This window comes from Leuciscus leuciscus, assembly GCF_965113295.1.
Source record: "Leuciscus leuciscus genome assembly, chromosome: 23".
NCBI classification, from domain to species: domain Eukaryota; kingdom Metazoa; phylum Chordata; class Actinopteri; order Cypriniformes; family Leuciscidae; genus Leuciscus; species Leuciscus leuciscus.
This window is the reverse complement of record NC_138747.1, coordinates 132,412-152,500: the sequence shown is the minus strand read 5'-3', so window position 1 is coordinate 152,500 and position 20,089 is coordinate 132,412. Positions and strand designations below refer to the sequence as shown.

General features: G+C 46.6%; 2 protein-coding genes across 5 annotated transcripts in view; both read left to right on the top strand.

Annotated features, from left to right (window-relative positions):
* The window catches only part of il1rapl1b (interleukin 1 receptor accessory protein-like 1b), a 225,090-nt gene that overhangs the window by 97,049 nt on the left and 107,952 nt on the right, over positions 1–20,089 (top strand). For all 4 annotated transcript variants that reach the window (XM_082155837.1, XM_082155835.1, XM_082155836.1 and 1 more), the window contains exon 3: positions 5,935–6,214. In XM_082155837.1, the coding sequence (XP_082011963.1) occupies positions 5,935–6,214 (280 nt within the window). The remainder of the gene's footprint in view (positions 1–5,934; positions 6,215–20,089) is intronic.
* LOC309487927 (uncharacterized protein) lies at positions 14,861–16,319 on the top strand (the record flags this gene model as incomplete). Its single annotated transcript, XM_082155911.1, has 2 exons — positions 14,861–16,224; positions 16,274–16,319. The coding sequence occupies 2 exons, from the start codon at positions 14,861–14,863 to the stop codon at positions 16,302–16,304; spliced, it is 1,395 nt and encodes a 464-aa protein (XP_082012037.1). The 3' UTR covers positions 16,305–16,319.

Genomic DNA, 20,089 nt, shown 5'->3' with positions numbered 1-20,089 from the left:
TGTGTGTGTGTGTGTGTGTGTGTGTGTGTGTGTGAGAGAGAGTGAGTGTGTATGTCTGTCTGTGTGTGTGTGTGTGTGTGTGTGTGTGTGTGTGTGTGTGTGTGTGTGTCTGTGTGTGAGAGAGAGTGTGTATGTCTGTCTGTCTGTCTGTGTGTGTGTGTGAGTGTGTGTGTGTGTGTGTGTGTGTGTGTGTGTGTGTGTGTGTGTGTGTCTGTGTGTGTGTGTGTGTGTGTGTGTGTGTGTGTGTGTGTGTGTGTGTGTGTGTGTGTGTGTGTGTGTGTGTGTGTGTGTGTGTGTGTGTGTGTGTGTGTTTAAGCTACATTCCTGTAGTTCTAACAGTAAAGCATTACAGTCCTGATCAAATGTAACCCTACAGTGCGTGGATAATTATTATGCAAGTTGATATTCTGATCATATTCTTTTCCAAGCACATTTTACCAATTCCAAACCACATCAATCTTAATAACTACTATTAATTTAGTATTTAATCATGTATAAGTGATATATAACTGTTAAGGACGGCTGGAAGTGAAAAACTCTCAGAGACTTTGCTAAGGTAAAGAATCCTGAAATATGACCCACACTGAAGCTGAAGTGTTCAGTGTGAAATACATGAGCAGTGTTTTATAGGCTTTACAGAGACGGGTCGAGGGACGCTTAAAGCACCAGCACCAGTACAGCACCAGTTCAGCACCAGTTCAGCACCAGTTCAGCACCTCGTCCCCTCGAGTTTTGGCGAGTTAGAGTGCATCTGGCTCACTGTTAGTGGCGGCTCTCAGTACGACTGACTGAACTGGTGCTGGTGCTGAACTGGTGCTGAACTGGTTCTGGTGCTGAACTGAACTGGTGCTAAACTGAACTGGTGCTGAACTGGTGCTGGTGCTGAACTGAACTGGTGCTGAACTGAACTGGTGCTGGTGCTGAACTGGTGCTGAACTGGTGCTGAACTGAACTGGTGCTGGTGCTGAACTGAACTGGTGCTGAACTGGTGCTGGTGCTGAAATGGTGCTGAACTGGTGCTGGTGCTGAACTGAACTGGTGCTGAACTGGTGCTGAACTGAACTGGTGCTGAACTGGTGCTGAACTGAACTGGTGCTGGTGCTGAACTGAACTGGTGCTGAACTGGTGCTGGTGCTGAAATGGTGCTGAACTGGTGCTGGTGCTGAACTGAACTGGTGCTGAACTGGTGCTAAACTGAACTGGTGCTAAATTGGTGCTGAACTGGTGCTGGTGCTGAACTGAACTGGTGCTGAACTGGTGCTGGTGCTGAACTGGTGCTGGTGCTGAACTGGTGCTGGTGCTGAACTGAACTGGTGCTGAACTGGTGCTGGTGCTGAACTGGTGCTGGTGCTGAACTGGGATAGAAAAACATGAACACACACACACACACACACACACACACACACACACACACACACACACACACACACACACACACACACACACACACACACACACACGTGCCGCTCGGCTCTCATAATGTTGCTCACAGCAGTGTGTGAGTGAGATGTATAGTGACAGCAGCTGTTGACAGACCATCACTGGACATATGCACATCATCACATGAGACACTCGTGTGTGTGTGTGTGTGTGTGTGTGTGTGTGTGTGTGTGTGTGTGTGTGTGTGTGTGTGTGTGTGTGTGTGTGTGTGTGTGTGAGATGTGTAGTGACAGCAGCTGTTGACAGACCATCACTGGACATATGTACATCATCCCATGAGACACTCGTGTGTGTGTGTGTGTGTGTGTGTGTGTGTGTGTGTGTGTGTGTGTGTGTGTGTGTGTGATGGGTTTGTTAGGTACGGTTAGTGTTTTTTTCTTCATGTTCATTATTAAATGTATATTTGCATAATTTTTGCTTGCGTTCTATTATCTGGCATTATAAAGTCCAGCTGGTTCCAGTAATTCATTTGAACTTTGTGAAAAATATATATGCTCATTTCTAAAGTCATTGGTCAGGCATATATTTATGCAACGGTATATTCAAAAGCACGCACTGTCTTGTAATCTGCGTCCCGTCACTGTTTTTCCACTAGGTGATTTTTTTAATTAATTAATTAATTGATATTATTGCTTATAAATATTACAAAACAGGCCTCAATAAACAACACCTTAATACAATAGCAACAAATCCAAGTCCCAGCAAAAGTCCCGGTGGTTTGCGGTGGAAGCTGAGCGCTTTCAGTCGTTAGGTTAATGTATTCTGCCAGTAATTCATCATGTGTTCCCTGTTTGCCTGTCGATCCGCAGCTCCTGCTGTACAGCCTGAGCTCATATTGTTCTGCTGCAAACAAACCTTTTAAAAGCAATTTCTCTCACACTTTCTTCTTGCATTTTTTGAATAGGCCACACACTTGAGTGAGTCCTCTATTCTGAAAACACACACTTCTCCATCCATCCGTCCATCAGTCCGTGTTTGAGCGGAGCGACGCGCCTCGAGCACACGCTTCGGGAGGGAAGTTAATTGGGTGTAATCAAGCTGAGCTGCGTGTGTGTGTGTGTGTGTGTGTGTGTGTGTGTGTGTGTGCTGCCAGTGAGAAAACTCAGCTGCTAAAACACGTTTGTAAAATGAATGATAACGGCCCAAAACAGCCCAACATCCCATAATGAGCAATGAGAAGAATGATGAGTGAAAGTGAAAGTGAAAGTGAAAGTGACACGTAACGGCCAAGTATGGTAACCCATACTTGGAATTTGACCTCTGCATTTAACCCATCCAAGTTAATGCACACACATTAGGAGCAGAGTAGTGAGTAGTTAACACACACACACACACTGCAAACATGGATACACACACCCAGAGCAGCGGGCAGCCTTTGTGTGGCGCCCGGGGAGCGATTAGGGGTTAGGTGCCTTGCTCAAGGGCACCTCAATCATTTCCCACCGGTTCTGGAATCGAACCAGCAACCTTTGGGTTACCAGTTCAACTCCCTAACCACTAGGCCATGACTGCCATGAGCACAAAATAATAACTGTCTCCTGTAAGTATGTTGACAACATTCCCACAGAAACTCCTTAATTGAATCTGTTTCCCTGCGAGAGACGATGTTTGTTTTCCTCTCTCTCTCTCGCTCTCTCTCTCTCTCTCTCTCTCTCTCTCTCAGCTTTATCTCCTCAATTACACTGCTGACATTTTCAACATCCAGATCTTAAATGAAAAAGCTGTTGGTTGCCCACAGGATGTTTTTACAACGTTTATGCCGTGCATGAAGTGACTGTGTTCTGCCAGACAAATGTCATCACTTTTTACTTTCCATACTGTATAATAATCGCAAAATACCCACAATCGCCATCTTGTTTGGTGTTCTGGCTCTGAGACTGTTTTCTGGCCTCTCGTGGGCTGGTTCTTGCTTTAGTCCTTGTCTTTCCTGATCAACATTAGGGACCGGATTCATGAAACATTCTTCTGAATAACGAAGTGGAGGATATTTTGTATTCCCAAAAGTACTTCTTATGAATGTTATTTTCTTTTTTTCTTAGATAAAATGTAAGAAGTATTATTTTTTTCTTATTGGCACACTATGCAGTTTCCGTTTTTCTCAAGCAGCGCCCCCTAGAGTCGCTGTGGAGTACTTGTGTTTAACGTTACTGTCGTAAATCCCCCTCACGCAGAGCCATCTCTGCACTCTTCCTACCGCGCTCTCTTCGTTTTCTTCGTCGACTCTGCCATGATTCACGTCTGAAATGCGTGCTAGTGTCTTCCATAGAGGCTCTTCACATGTTGTTGATGTATGCAGCATAACTGATTATGTCTTAAGATTAATCTTAAATTAATCTTAAGAACTGCATTGAGAAAAATTCTTCAGTGGATTGTTGTGAATCCAGCCTCAGGTCCTGAACCCAGTGCTGATGCTTCATTAGATCCTTCAAAATTATGTTTAGAGGAGAAACACACAGTCATGTGATACAGACACACACACACACACACACACACACACACACACACACACACACACACACACACACCATACAGTAGGATTATTAACTCAGATGATCATGTTTTAACCATCTTTTCTCACTGTAAAATCATCATGGAGCTTTTTTTACTGCTGCAATGAACCTTAATTAGTTACACCCATGCCCCCCCCCACACACACACACAGGCTGCCACGGCAACCAGCCCCCTCTCACCGCCATAGCAACAGAGACACGTTGCACTTTAATAAGAGTTTTTTTCTGCTGCCAGTGTTTGTAAATGTCACCTAACAGCAACCGTCCCTTTGAAAGATTCCTGCCAAAACCAGCAGGGATTCCTGCGTTTCCCTGATTCTACCATTCCAGCGTTTTCCTGATTCTCCCATTCCTGTGTTTCCCAGATTCTCCCATTCCTGCATTTTCCTGATTCTCCCATTCCTGTGTTTCCCAGATTCTCCCATTCCTGCATTTCCCTGATTCTCCCATTCCTGTGTTTCCCTGATTCTCCCATTCCTGCGTTTCCCTGATTCTCCCATTCCTCCATGTCCCTGATTCTCCCATTCCTGCATTTCCCAGATTCTCCCATTCCCCCTTTCCCAGATTCTCCCATTCCTGTGTTTGCCTGATTCTCCAATCCCTGTGTTTCCCAGATTCTCCCATTCCTCCGTTTCCCAGATTCTCCCATTCTTCCGTTTTCCAGATTCTCCCATTCCTGTTTTTCTCTGATTCTCCCATTCCTTTGTTTCCCAGATTCTCCCGTTCACCCGTTTCCCAGATTCCCCCATCACACTCTATACACTGAGACGTGTCCACTGTCCTTCACACAGCAGCTCTGACTTCCTCAGTGTGGAAACCATTCGTCCTCTTTTATTTCTGGGATTTGGCAGAGAGAGAGAGAGAGAGAGAGAGAGAAAGCAAGGGATAAATAATGCGACACGCTTCTCTCAGTGTTAATTAGCTGCTGTGCTGTTTCTTTAGTAAATCAAACATTGAGGGAGACACAATTATCCGGGCCTGTCTCCTCTCAGCATCTGTTCTCAGCAGCTGTTTCACACACACTGAACCTGGGAGAATAGAGGAGAGATGCTGGACATTTACACCAGTCCTGATAACATTAGAAATAACACACAATCTGCTTCTAAATGACAAATTACTAATATGGGAGACGTTGTGGACTGTCGAGAGTTTATAACTCATCTACATGTGACAGGCTTCCAGTTTCCACAGAACATTGTTTGCTGACTCAGTGTGTTTTGAAATGGTGTTGTAAGTGTGTGTAGTTCCAGCGGGTTTAATAGCAGGTCTGCAGAATTATTCAAGCTCTTACATCAGTTCTTCAGTAGAAATGTGTGTGTTTTGAGCTGAACTGTCAGTTAGACTGTTTCTCAGTGATGAACAGCTGCTCATGTTCTGCGGATGAGTTTCTGCATCCCGTTCCTCCGGTTTTTCTCCTATAGTTTTCTACAGTCCAGTGTTCCTGAACCCCTGAGAGGCTAATGCGAACTCCTTCTGCAGTGCTTTACTGTACATGTGATTCTGACTGACTGATGAGCCTGTAGTGTTTTTTGAGTAAATCCCCAACACGTTACGTAGACAGAGCAGGGTTTCTAAAAACTGCAGCGATTGTCAATGAGCCGTTTTTCAGTCCAGTGTTTCTGATCCGTGTGTTTGCTGTACAGTTTCATTTCAAGTCACACACACGTACAGTAACACATGTGTGTGTGTGTGTGTGTGTGTGTGTGTGTGTGTGTGTGTGTGTGTGTGTGTGTGTGTGTGTGTGTGTGTGTGTGTGTGTGTGTGTGTGTGTGTGTGTGAGTGTGCGTGTGTGTCTGTGTGAGTGTGAGTGTGCATGAGTGTGTGTGTGAGAGAGAGAGAGAGAGAGAGAGAGAGAGAGAGAGAGTGTGCCTGGCTCTGGTCTCTATCTGACTGTATTATTTCATATATCTCATATTCTGCTGTCTCATGTCCAGTATCGGTCCAGTTCTGCAAACGCTGTGTTCTCTGTTCTCTCTCTCCGCAGTGGATGGCTGTACGGATTGGTCTGTGGACTACCTGAAATACAAAGTTCTGCTTGGGGAGCCTGTGAGGATTAAATGTGCTTTATTTTATGGATACATCCGTGCAAACTACACACACGCCCAGAGCGCTGGACTCAGTCTGATGTGGTACAAGAGCACGGGCCACGGGGACTTCGAGGAGCCCATCTCCTTCGACGGGGTTCGCATGAGCAAAGAGGAGGACTCCATCTGGTTCAGACCCACCGAGCTGCAGGACACGGGACATTACTCCTGTGTGCTGAGGTACGTGTGTGTGTGTGTGTGTGTGTGTGTGTGTGTGTGTGTGTGTGTGTGTGTGTGATCTTGTGTCAAAGGATTACCTGAATCTCATGTGTATCTTCACACACTGCAGTGCACAGCATCAGATCTTCTCACAGCCTCCTCGTCTGACCAGAAAACGTCTTGGGTTACGACTGTAACCCCTGTTCCCTGAGAAGGGAACGAGACACTGCGTCGATGATGACACTTTGGGGAACGCCCTTATCTTAACGCATCTGAAGTATGAATGAAACTAATCCAACCTGATTGGTTCTGCATCATGACGTAACATGTGACGGCATACACGGAAGCTACAAAGGGACGCCGGCACACAACAGCATCAGCTTCTGTGATGAAGCAAGTCGCTCCCAGGCAGGGGAAGGCGTGGCGGAGGGACGCAGTGTCTTGTTCCCCTCTCAGAGAACAGGGGTTACAGTCGTAACCCGAGATGTTCCCTTTCGATGGAACTCGAACTGCGTCGATGACGACACTTTGGAGAACGAGTACCCACTTTGCCACAATTAGCCCTGCCTGACCTAGTGTGAAGCTGTGCACAGGCACACTTAGGACGAGAGCACTAGAGTGCCTGGCGGAGAAGGAATGTCCAGGCTATAGAATCTGATAAAAGTATGAGGGGTGGCCCATTCAGCTGCATCACACACTTCTTGGATCGGGGCCCCTGAAAGGAGGGCTCTAGAGGATGCCGTGCCTCTGGTTGAATTAGCCCTCATGGCCAAAGGTGAAGGCAAGCTGCGCACCTGATAGGCCATAGAGATAGCCTGAATGATCCAGTTACTGATGGTCTGTTTGGATGCGGGAAGCCCCTTCTTGGGCGACCCGAAACACACCAGCAACTGGTCTGACTTCCGCCATGAAGAAGACCTCTGGACATAAATATTGAGAGCTCTGACAGGGCAGAGCAAATTAAGTCTTTCTTCATCAGACCAATGACTGAAGTACCTGTGGAATCCTGCCAATCGCATTGGCCCGCGTCAGCCATGACGTGATGCTCTGGCGTGCCCAGGAAGTATAAATAGAGCGCCCAGAGAACATGTCATCCTCTTCGTCTGAAGGGACTGAGCAAGCAGAACCGAAAGCATGGCAGGGAGACGTATTGCTAAGGGGATGCCTGACCACTACAATAACTCCAGGTAACAGCCCCTACAGCTTACACGTCAGGCTAATTGTAGCACTAGGGCCAACACCGAGCTTTAGCTCAAGGTCTGGATACCAATAAGTATATGGAAGCCTCAGCAATACGACCCTCATATGGAGAGGAAGCCTACTACATATACTAACACAAAACTAGCTTGCTATTTGCATGAAGGCCTCTGCAGGATGACTCTGAAAGTAGAGGAAGCCTGAAACATGCAATATGTATATGGAGGCCTCAGCAGTACGACTCTCATATGGAGAGGAAGCCTACAACATATACTGACAAAAGCTAGCTAGCTATTTGCATGAAGGCCTCTGCAGGATGACTCTGAAAGCAGAGGAAGCCTGAAACATGCAGTATGTATATGGAGGCCTCAGCTGTACGACTCTCATATGGAGAGGAAGCCTAGCACATATATCAGCAATCATATATCACCCAGAGGAGCATGGAAAACTGCAATGGCAGCCACATACACCTTTAGTGTGGACGTGGTAAGACCAGCCGAGAAGCGATCTTGGAGGAGCAACAGCACTGAAGCCCAACCGAGCAGTTAACTGGGTCCACCTCACGCTCAGATCATTCTACTGCTCACACCTTGTCTCCTTGCCCTGTCAGTGAGCCTGAGCTTGTTCTAGCCTTGGACTATTCTGATCGTCTCACTGTTGATGTACTTCTACGAGGGTTATCAGACTTCAGCCTATTGCAGTCTCCTCGCTGCCAAGACCTGAACACCGACCTGCATATTTACATCAGTCCATCCTGTCTTGATCTGTTTGCTGTCTACTTTAATAAATTATCTTTCATTCGCAACTGGATCTTGTGTTTCGTGCCCATGACACAGGATTGAGGACTTTTACTGTAAGCTGTTTTCTAAAATTGTGGTCTCACTCTCATTGAAATCCGTTGTTGTATAATGTGCTGGTTTGGGAGGATTTGGGCTGATGGTCATTTACAGTAATCAAGACCAGCACAAACTCAATCAACAAGAGCTCATCCATCCGCCCTGAGAGAGAATGTCTGGTGTCTTAATACAGACACTCATCTAGACGAAAAACAGCTGTGAGAAAAGAACGTCTCAGGTTACAAATGTAACCTTTGTTCCCTGAGAACAGGGAACGAGACAATACGTCATCGATGTTATGGGGAATCGCCTCAGCGTGACCAATGACTGAAGTACCTGTGGAATCCTGCCAATCGCATTGGCCCGCGTCAGCCATGACGTGATGCTCTGGCGTGCCCAGGAAGTATAAATAGAGCGCCCAGAGAACATGTCATCCTCTTCGTCTGAAGGGACTGAGCAAGCAGAACTGAAAGCATGGCAGGGAGACTTATTGTCTCGTTCCCTGTTCTCAGGGAACAAAGGTTACATTTGTAACCTGAGACGTTCCCTTTCGAAGGGAACCTCGACAATACGTCATCGACGTTATGGGGAACGCTGTACCCACGCCGCCATGCTAAGGGGATGCCTGACCACTACAATAACTCCAGGTAACAGCCCCTACAGCAGGGGTCATCAACTATATTTGTCCAAGGGCCAGAATTTTTCTCTGCAGACACCGTAAGGGCCAGATACTCGTATATAAAATAAAATTTTAATTGTATCCTAAGTAATATGTTATTATTTTATATACTAATTCTCATTCCAAATTTCTGTTATTTTTTACATATTACCTGTACTGCAGCAAGCCACCAGGGGGCAATAGCGATATTTTAGGCTTCATATTTGTGAGGCTGTCAAGCTGTCCATCACTGTCACATGCAGGTCGTAGTTTGTGGAGAACACTAGAAAAAAGGCCATCTGAATATATTTGAATGAAAAATGGCACTCTCAAAGAGCCTTAAGCGGAAAGTTGATTCAGAGAACCGTAGTTTTAATGAAGAATGGACTGATAAGTACATATTCATAGTGCCTACTTTTAGAAATGCTGTACCTGTGTGCCTCATTTGCAACGAAACTGTCGCTGTCGCTAAAGAGTACAATCTGAGGCGTCACCACAGCACAAAGCATGCAAGCTTCAAGGAGTCTTATCCTGAACAGTCAGAGGCCCGTCGGAGAAAAGTTGCTGCTTTGAAATCTCAGTACTCCCATGCCAGCGGAATTATTAACCGAACTTCAACTGAGCAAGAGAGGGCAACAAGTGCGTCTCTGCAGGCTGCCTGGGTACTCTCCAGGCATAACAAGCCATTTACCGATGCTGATGTTTTTAAGGAGTGCATGGTGGCTGTTTTGGAGGAACTTGCCACTGACAAATCTACGGACAGGATAATTGCGTCTGTTAAGCAAATACCTCTGTCTGCTAAAACTGCTGTTCGCCGTGTCAATGTTTTGGCAGAGGATGTCCAGCGACTTGTAATTGATGAGATCAAAGAAGCCAGATACCTATCGCTGGCTATTGATGAGTCCACCGACAATACTGACATTTCCCAAATGTGCGTTTTCGTCAGATATTTTGATGGCAAATATTTCAAAGAGGAGCTGCTGGCCTTGATTCCACTGGAGGGCCTGACAACTGGCGCTATTATCTTTGGTAAGCTGGAGGAACTATTTCAAAAGCATGGACTGTCATTTGAAAAAGTCAACCTGGTTGTCACAGATGGTGCTCCTGCCATGATTGGCAGAAACAGGGGAGTAGTGAGCAGAATTAAGGCTGTCGCTCCCAGCATTAACGCACTTCACTGTCTCATTCACCAAAGCGTGCTGTGCGCAAAATTAAGTGGCGATCTTAAAGAGGTTATGGACAAAACAATGAAAATAATTAACTTCATCAGGGGGAATTCAAGCACACAGCACCGTCTATTCCGAAAATTTGTGCAGGAATCTGAAGCCTCTCATGATGACCTCTTACTCCACAACGACGTGCGCTGGCTCAGTAAGGGCAAAGCACTGGAGCGTTTCGTTGAACTCAGGGATCAAGTTGTGGATTTTTTAATGCAAAGTCAATCAAAAGCGGCAGCTGACCACCTGCGCATCATTCGAGACACAGAATACATGTGCAACGTTGCATTTTTAACGGACATATTTTCCCATTTGAACGCACTAAATTTACAACTACAGGGGAAAGAAAAACCTGTGGTGCATATGGTGGAAAAACTTGATGCCTTTGGAAACAAACTTGATCTTTTCCACGAAGATTTGTTGTCGGGGAGGCTGCTGCACTTTAGCACACTTAAGACAGTGGGTCACAGCAAGGTCACAGAGAACATGAAGACATTTATCACACAGCTGAGGGAAAATTTCTCTGCCAGATTTGATGACTTTGCCATTCCCAGGGATGTCATTGGATTTGTGCGTGACCCGTTCATTATCAGCCCAGGTGGAGAATTCTCCGCTAATGTGAGGAAGGTGATGCCGCTGGACGAGGCGGCTATTCAAAGTGAACTGATTGACATCCAGGCCGCTGGTGACATGAAGGCAGCTCTCCGTGGTGCTGAAAGCTTGAGCGCCTTTTGGGTGGCTTGTCCCCAAGAGTACGACACACTGAAGACATTGGCCATGTATGTGCTCACCATGTTCGGGTCAACATACACCTGTGAAGCTGCGTTCTCAAAAATGAACTCTATAAAAACGCATGAGAGGAACCGACTGTCAAACCAGTCTTTGGAGGACTGCTTGCGCATAAGCCTGACAGCTGTCAAGCCCGATGTCAAAGAGATAGTGTCGAAGGGGAAATGTAACTTCTCCCATTAAGCAAACGTAAGTATTTTAGTCTGATATTTTCTCGGTTTTACTTTATTTGTGTTTATTTGTTGGATCACAGGCTACTTTAATTGTATGTAAATAGTAGCATTTCTAATAACTGAGGCCTGTCGCTTTTATTTGTCATTAGAACTATTTGCTGATGTGCAAGGTTTGCAATTACCATGTTCTTCTCTGTTATGTTGATGGTTGTTATTGAGACACCGCAATTGTGCGCAAATCCCAGGCGAGGAAAATTTTGAAATTTGTGAAAAAATGAGCACGTGAAACAATAAAAGATGTTCAATGAGAGCAACGCGTTTATCGTCATTCTTGATTGAAGGCAGGCTATGGCACAAGCTACTTTTCAGAAGGTGTTTTTTCCCATTAGATTTCAAAATAAATAAATATGGAAACATACTTTTTCCTCTTACAAGGCTATTCCTGAATTCAGTATTATTCTGGGGGCCGGATGGAAATCTCTGGCGGGCCGGATTTGGCCCGCGGGCCGCCAGTTGACGTTGCATGCCCTACAGCTTACACGTGAGGCTAATTGTAGCACTAGGGCCAACACCGAGCTTTAGCTCAAGGTCTGGATACCAATAAGTATATGGAAGCCTCAGCAATACGACCCTCATATGGAGAGGAAGCCTACTACATATACTAACACAAAACTAGCTTGCTATTTGCATGAAGGCCTCTGCAGGATGACTCTGAAAGTAGAGGAAGCCTGAAACATGCAATATGTATATGGAGGCCTCAGCAGTACGACTCTCATATGGAGAGGAAGCCTACAACGTATACTGACAAAAGCTAGCTAGCTATTTGCATGAAGGCCTCTGCAGGTTGACTCTGAAAGCAGAGGAAGCCTGAAACATGCAGTATGTATATGGAGGCCTCAGCTGTACGACTCTCATATGGAGAGGAAGCCTAGCACATATATCAGCAATACAATAAATATATGGAGGCCTCAACAATACGACCCTCATATGGAGAGGAAGCCTACTACATATACTAACACAAAACTAGCTTGCTATTTGCATGAAGGCCTCTGCATGATGACTCTGAAAGTAGAGGAAGCCTGAAACATGCAATATGTATATGGAGGCCTCAACAGTACGACTCTCATATAGAGAGGAAGCCTAGCACATATATCGGCAATAACTAGCCCGCCTAGGCTCAATAAGTATATGGAGGCCTCAGCAAAACGACCCTCATATGGAGAGGAAGCCAACTACATATACTGATAAAAAACTAGCTTGCTATTTGCATGAAGGCCTCAGTAGGGTGACTCTAAAAGTAGAGGAAGCCTGAAACATGCAATATGTATATGGAGGCCTCAACAGTACGACTCTCATATAGAGAGGAAGCCTAGCACATATATCGGCAATAACTAGCCCGCCTAGGCTCAATAAGTATATGGAGGCCTCAGCAATACGACCCTCATATGGAGAGGAAGCCTACTACATATACTGTTAAAAGCTAGCTTATTATAAGCTATGAGGACTTGTAATGTCTAAATTAATGTCATAACCAGGAAGGCCTGGTGAGGCCTGTAACCTGGCAACCGCAGCATGCCCATGATCAGGAAGGCCAGATGAGGCCTGTAACCTGATAGTCACAATACGTGGGAGCTCACATTCAGGAAGGCCTGGTGAGGCCTGCAACCTGACATGTGAAAGCTCATAACCAAGAAGGCAGAGGAGGCCTGAAGCCTGGTGACCACTGAATGTGGGAGCTTAACCCTCTGAGGTCTGAGCTGTTTTCTGGCCCTGGAGGTGTTCTGACATGCTCTGACATTTGTGTTTTTTTCTGTTACTAGTGACATTTTCATGGCTAAAGTCTAATTACACTGTATTCAGCACAAACTCTGCTACAATAATATATCAGCAGCATGTATGTAAAAGTTTGTAGTTTTGAGATAATGACATTTATGCGTGGTTTGTGAAAATACAAAAAAAACTTGTCACTGAAATAAGGCCATGAAACCCATACTGATTATTTCTTCACAAGACTTTTGAAAATTGTATGACATAGCCTAGAATATTTGCTCCAAAACTATGTGAAAATCACCCTGACTGCTCATTCAGATTTTTCTACAATTTCTAAGACGTGTTTTGTGTGACAAAGCCATATGCGAAGAGGCGTGATCATCTCATTAATATGTAAGGCTTTAACACCTGAGAAAGACAAAGACACTCCCCTAACTGCCCTATTAGGAGCGATCAGGCCCTGTCATTCAGAGCAACCTTGCACAAAGAATGAGGAGATTTAAAAAAGAATGGCTTTTAGATTGTTTGGATTTATTTACACAATCCAAAAATACAAATGACAAAAGAGCACATTGAAAACAATGATCCAAAGACAGAGACCTTTGTGCCATTCCTAAAAACATTGTACATACCTTTCATTTCCAAGGTGTTTGATTTTCACTTTACCATGTTCATGTACAGAGACTCATGTGAATGTTGAAGTCAGCAGGACTCAGTTGCATCTGGTCCCTGAAAGAAAAAAAAAAAGAAAAAACTGTGAACATACTGATATCAAGAGAAACTATAGGGCTGCACGATTTTGGGAATAGATTTTAGATTTTTCTGGTTAAAATTTCTTTTTAAAATTCACAGAATACACACACACACACACACACACACACACACACACACACACACACACACACACACACACACACGTTTCCAACAATATATAATGAACACCAGGTTTGTTGTGCCTTGTAGGCATAGGCTACGCAGTGCTGCATAAAATAATAATAACAATAAATTAAATCTTCCAAAAGATTTCAAGAACAACTACGCTAGAGAAAAATATATTGATTATCATATGTTACTTCAAATGTTTCCATTCGTTATGATGATATGAAATGAGATAATAGTAAAAACATAAATCCTAATGTTTGGTGCATTTTTCCTTTCAAACGCAATCGCGCTCCAAAATATGATACATTAAAACCCACAGCGCGCTCCAAAATATGATACATTCAAACGCCATCGCGCTCCAAAATATTAAACATTATGGTTATACATATCTATGTTTGAGCAGATATCCACAAACAGTATTTAACAGTAAACACGGGTCTAAATAGTATAATATTCACCATATATCTAGCAACAGTTCAACTGCAATGTGAAGTTTATGCAACTATACCATAAACTAATAAGTAAGAATTTCTTACCTTACATCTTTCTTGTCTTCAAATCGCGTTCTTCTTCTTCTGGGGGTAAATCCAATGTAAGCTCAGACGTGTCTTCCAAACTCGACGAAAAGGAGAGACTTGTGAAGTGTTTTGGTGTTTTGTGTTTGAGGTAACGAGGGTGTTCGCGTCCCATGTGGAGATTTGCATGTGAATCACTTTTGCGCGAGTGGGCGTGTCGAATTAAAAAGTAATTAGCAAGCGTTTGAGATACTGGACATCCTGTTGGTTTTATACAAATTACATAAACAGAGAATATTTGTTTTCAGTTTGAATCCGATCATTTAAAAGTACACACTTAAATGTTTATAAAGGTAAATGGCTCATAAATGTGTGAGAAGTATTCGTTGAGTTCCCTTTCGAGGGAACTCGCGATGCGTCGATAACGCTTTGGGAACGCCCCCGGCGTGAATGCGTCTGAAGCATCTATGTCAACTAGTCCAATGGAATGAATGAAATGCGCGTCACGGGCGGGTGACGTCATGACCAGGAAGCTATAAAAGCGCATCCGGTGAAACCGGCTTTAGCTTCTGTTGCCTCAGCAAGCGATCTGTGTACTCTGTCTGTTATATTTACTGTTGTCTGTCTATTATGGAAAAACAAATGTTCAAACTCTGTGCTTCTCCCTGCCCGCGTTATTTAACGGGTGGTGACACACACGAGCTTTGTGTCATTTGTTTGGGAGTGGAGCATGCGGTTTCAGCCTTCGAGGGGGCTGAATGCCAGCATTGTGAGAGGCTTCCTCTCCGCACGCTCCGCTCCTGGTTGTCACTTTTCGAGGAAAGTGGTCAGCCCCGCGATCCTCAGGGTGCAGGACCCGATGCTGCTGAGGCAGCACGGAGAATGCATTCCTGGGGATCGCAAAAGGATCTCTCAGAAGGGTTGGAGACGGGTCCGAGGACCTTATCTCCTTCCTGTCCTGGGGGATCCAGCGCTCTCTCTCCGGTGTCGGAAGCCCGCGCTGCGGCTTCTTCCGCCCGGGGAGAGAGCCCAATGCTTCAGTGCTCTAGCTCCGAGGAGTTAGATGTACTGAGTGTTGATAGTGAAAAAAGCACTGTTATGAGGGAAGAGGATTCACAGTCGTCTTCTCCAGCATATGAGGAGTTGGTGGATGTGATAACTCGCGCTGTGGATAAATTACATATTGATTGGCCAGCCGAGAAAAGGGACGCTCGTCCTAAAAGTAAATTAGATGAGCGTTTCCTAACATCTAATATATCACTTCCACCACGAGGCCTTCCTTTTTTCCCTGATCTGCACAGTGAGCTGTCCAGATCTTGGAATAAACCATATTCTTCTCGATTATATAGCCCCCAAGTTCATGTATATTCAGGGATTAAGGGATTGAGAGAGTATGGTTATGAGTCGATGCCCCAGGCTGAACAGACGCTTGCGAGTTATCTGTCACCTGGTTCAGCATCGTCTCTGAAGGCCTCAGCTTTGCCCACAAAACCACTAAAAGCAACATCTACACTCGTGGGCAAAGCATATACGGCAGCAGGTCAGGCTGGAGCGTGCTTACACACTATGGCATTGCTCCAGGCATATCAGGCTGATCTGCTGGGGGATTTGGACAAGAGTGAGGGGGTGGGGCCCGATGAGGTTCGAGAACTTCGTCGGGCCACAGATTTGTCTCTCAGGGCTACTAAGGAGACCGCCAGAGCGATTGGGCGGTCTATGGCAGCCCTTGTAGCCACTGAGAGGCACCTTTGGCTGAATCTGGCAGAAATTAAAGAGAAAGATCGAGCTTTTCTTTTAGATGCACCTATTGTGCCTTCTGGCCTCTTCGGCGACGCGGTTAATTCTGTCGTCGAGAGGTTCCAGGAGGCCAAAAAACAGTCAGAAGCTTTTAAAAGATTTCTCCCTCGCCGTGTCCAGCCCCCTGGGGCTGCTGGGCGTGAGCAGCCCCAGCCGTCAGGCTCCTCATACAGAGCACAGCAAAAAGAGAGTGTTGCGTCTCGTGCCCCGCCACAGAAACACTGGAAGCAGACGCAACACTCTCAGCCGAAGCCTTCGAAGCAGAAGCCGGATCTGAGGACCGCCCTTCAGGCTAAGAAGGCTTCGGCTCAAAAGAAAAGGTCCTGACTCCTGTGGCGTCAGACCCATGAGGGCAGCCCCACCCGGAGTGGAGCGAGTCACACCTCAGCATACGGTGTCCGCTCCTCCTCGGTGTCCTCAGGGGGCCATTCTGCCAACCCCGCACCCTTGGTCTCGGGGCGCAGTGGTCTCCAGCGATCGTCTGGCGCAATGTCAACACGACATTGCGTCAGATATGAACCTTCTGAGGGGGGTTCAAGAACATTCAGTTCGAGTGGTTCCTGCCGATATTGTTTCAGGCCCCCGGGCTGAGTGTCTCGATTACACCAGAGGCCAGCCTCGAGAGGCTGGTTCCCTTAGTAAATTTTCTGACAGAGTGGAAGAATCTGCCAAATATTTCTCAATGGGTCCTGCATATAGTAGAGAAAGGATACAGAATCCAGTTTGGTTCTCGTCCTCCACGCTACAACGGGGTGCTGCCCACGTTGGTGCATCCCGAGCAGGCTCTGGTGATGGAGCAAGAGGTGAAAGCTCTTCTGGCAAAAGAAGCGATAGAGCAGGTGTATCCACCCGACAGAGAATCGGGTTTTTACAGCCGTTATTTCATCGTTCCAAAAAAGGATGGGGGGTTGCGTCCCATTTTAGATCTTCGTCTGTTGAATCGTGCAGTTCAAAAACTCATGTTCAAGATGCTGACACTCAAACAGATCGTGACTCAAATCAGATCCGAGGACTGGTTTGTCACGATAGATCTGAAGGACGCTTACTTCCATGTCTCCATCCTCCCTCAGCACAGGAAGTTCCTGAGGTTTTCTTTCGGGGGCAAAGAATACCAGTATCGGGTGCTTCCATTCGGTCTAGCTTTATCACCCCGCACATTCACGAAGTGCGTAGATGCAGCTCTGGCCCCGCTCAGGCTGTAGGGCATACGTATTCTGAATTACATAGACGACTGGCTGATTCTAGCGGAGTCAGAACAGTTAGCGGTTCGGCATCGAGATGTCGTCCTCGCACATATGCAGAAATTGGGGTTGAGGCTCAACGCCAAGAAGAGTGTGCTATCTCCATTACAGAGGACCACTTTTCTGGGTGTGGTATGGGATTCAGTCACGATGCGAGCCATTCTATCGCCCGTTCGTATAGCTGCTATCCTATCAGCCATGAAAGAGCTAAAGCTAGGCCAGTCACGCACTGTGAAACAGTTCGAGAGACTGTTAGGGCTCATGGCAGCGGCGTCCAACGTGATACCTTTTGGCCTGCTGTACATGAGACCTTTGCAGTGGTGGCTCAGGACCAGAGGGTTCTCCCCGAGGGGAAACCCACTTCGTATGATCAAGATCACGCGGCGGTGTCTCCACGCCTTGGTTATATGGAGGAAACATTGGTTCCTGTCCCAGGGTCCGGTGTTGGGAGCTCTTTGCCATCGAGTTGCTATCTCGACAGATGCTTCCCTCACCGGCTGGGGAGCGGTAATGGAAGGCCGCTCAGCTCAGGGTCTGTGGAGGAGTCATCATCTCTCCTGGCACATAAATTGCCTGGAGATGATGGCCGTTTTCAACGCGTTGAGACATTTCCTCCCAGACCTGAGGGATCACCATGTGCTTGTTCGGACAGACAACACATCGGTGGTCTCTTATATAAATCGTCAGGGGGGTCTGCGTTCGCGTCCACTATGCAAGTTGGCGCACCAGATCCTCCTGTGGTCCCTGGGGAAAATACTCTCTCTGAGGGCAGTGTATATTCCAGGGGGCCAGAATATCGGAGCAGACGTCCTGTCGAGGCAGGAGCTGAGGCCAGGGGACTGGAGACTTCACCCCGAGGTGGTGGAGAAGATATGGGAGTTTTACAGCAAGGCCGAAGTGGATCTGTTCGCGTCTCAGCATACGACGCACTGTCCACTCTGGTTCTCCCTTACTCACCCAGCCCCCTTGGGGCTGGATGCTATGGTACAGACGTGGCCGAGGCTACGTCTGTACGCCTTTCCCCCTGTTGCTCTGCTCCCAGGAGTTCTGGAGCGAGTTCGTCAGCACGGAATAAGCCTACTGTTATTAGCACCACGTTGGCCGAGTCGAATCTGGTTTGCGGACCTGATTCATCTCTTAGACGGTCCTCCCTTGGAGATCCCGATCAGGAGAGACCTTCTGTCTCAGGCCGGGGGCACGATATTTCACCCCCGACCAGAGATTTGGAAACTTTGGGTTTGGCCCCTGAGGGGGCCCAACTCATAGAGATTGGTCTTTCAACCGAGGTTGTTGAGACCATTCTAAGCTCCAGAGCTCCTGCTACAAGGAAATTGTACTCTTTGAAATGGAGAGTCTTCACTTCTTGGTGTCACCAGCGTCAGTGGGACCCGGTTAACTGTTCAGTAAACACAGTACTGGAGTTTCTGCAGGATCGCTTTGCGTCAGGTTTATGTCCATCCACCTTAAAAGTTTACGTGGCAGCCATTGCGGCCTTCCACGTCCCGGTGGGTGGTATATCGTTGGGTCGAGACCCCCTGATTACTCGTTTCCTTCGTGGCACCCTGAGGCTAAGGCCTGCAACACGCACTAGGATGCCGGCTTGGGACTTGGCATTGGTACTAGAGGGCCTATCTGGGGCTCCGTTTGAGCCCTTAGAGTCGGTCTCAGAGAAATTTCTGACTTTCAAGACTGTTTTTCTACTAGCCATTTCGTCCCTCAAAAGAGTCGGAGATCTTCAGGCCCTTTCGGTTTCTCCCACCTGCCTTGAATTCGCACCGGGAATGGTCAAGGCATTCTTGTATCCTAAACAGGGTTATGTCCCTAAGGTGCCAACCATTATTCCGAGGCCTATTGTGCTTCAGGCTTTCTGTCCTCCTCCTTTTACTTCTTCGGACCAGGAAAAGCTGAACCTTTTGTGTCCAGTGCGAGCACTGGATACTTATGTTCATCGGTCTTCTTCCTGGAGGAAGTCCGATCAATTGTTTGTCTGTTTTGGATCACCCAAGAAGGGTCTTCCTGCCTCTAAGCAGACAGTGAGTAAGTGGATAGTCGAGGCTATTTCTCTTGCCTATGAGTCCTCTGGCCAGCCTTGTCCCTTGGAGGTCAGAGCTCATTCTACGAGGAGTATGGCGGCTTCTAAAGCCTTATTGTCTGGAGTTTCTCTGCAAGACGTTTGTGATGCGGCGGGCTGGTCCTCTCCGCTCACTTTTGTCAGGTTCTATAGCCTGGACCTGGATGCTGCCCCAGGGTCTCAGGTGCTTAGTGTGGTTTTGACAACAGGCTTACACTCAGGCATTTGGAATTCTGGCGGTTTGGGTATTCTCGTTCCCAAAGCGTTATCGACGCATCGCGAGTTCCCTCGAAAGGGAACGTCTCAGGTTACGACTGTAACCATAGTTCCCTGAGAAAGGGAACGAGACGATGCGTCGCCCTGCCATACTTCCTGCATTCCTGTGATCGACTTGCTTCGGCAAATTTCGAAGCTAAAGCCGGTTTCACCAGATGCGCTTTTATAGCTTCCTGGTCATGACGTCACCCGCCCGTGACGCGCATTTCATTCATTCCATTGGACTAGTTGACATAGATGCTTCAGACGCATTCACGCCGGGGGCGTTCCCAAAGCGTTATCGACGCATCGTCTCGTTCCCTTTCTCAGGGAACTATGGTTACAGTCGTAACCTGAGACGTTTTGTTTCAGTTTATAGACGTGCTCAAGAAAAAAAAGTTCACCGCGACGGAGAGGCAGAACGCACACCCTGTTTATTTTCTTTATTTTACAAAAGCACAATGTTTTGATTTGATTGTAAGTGGACACATACAA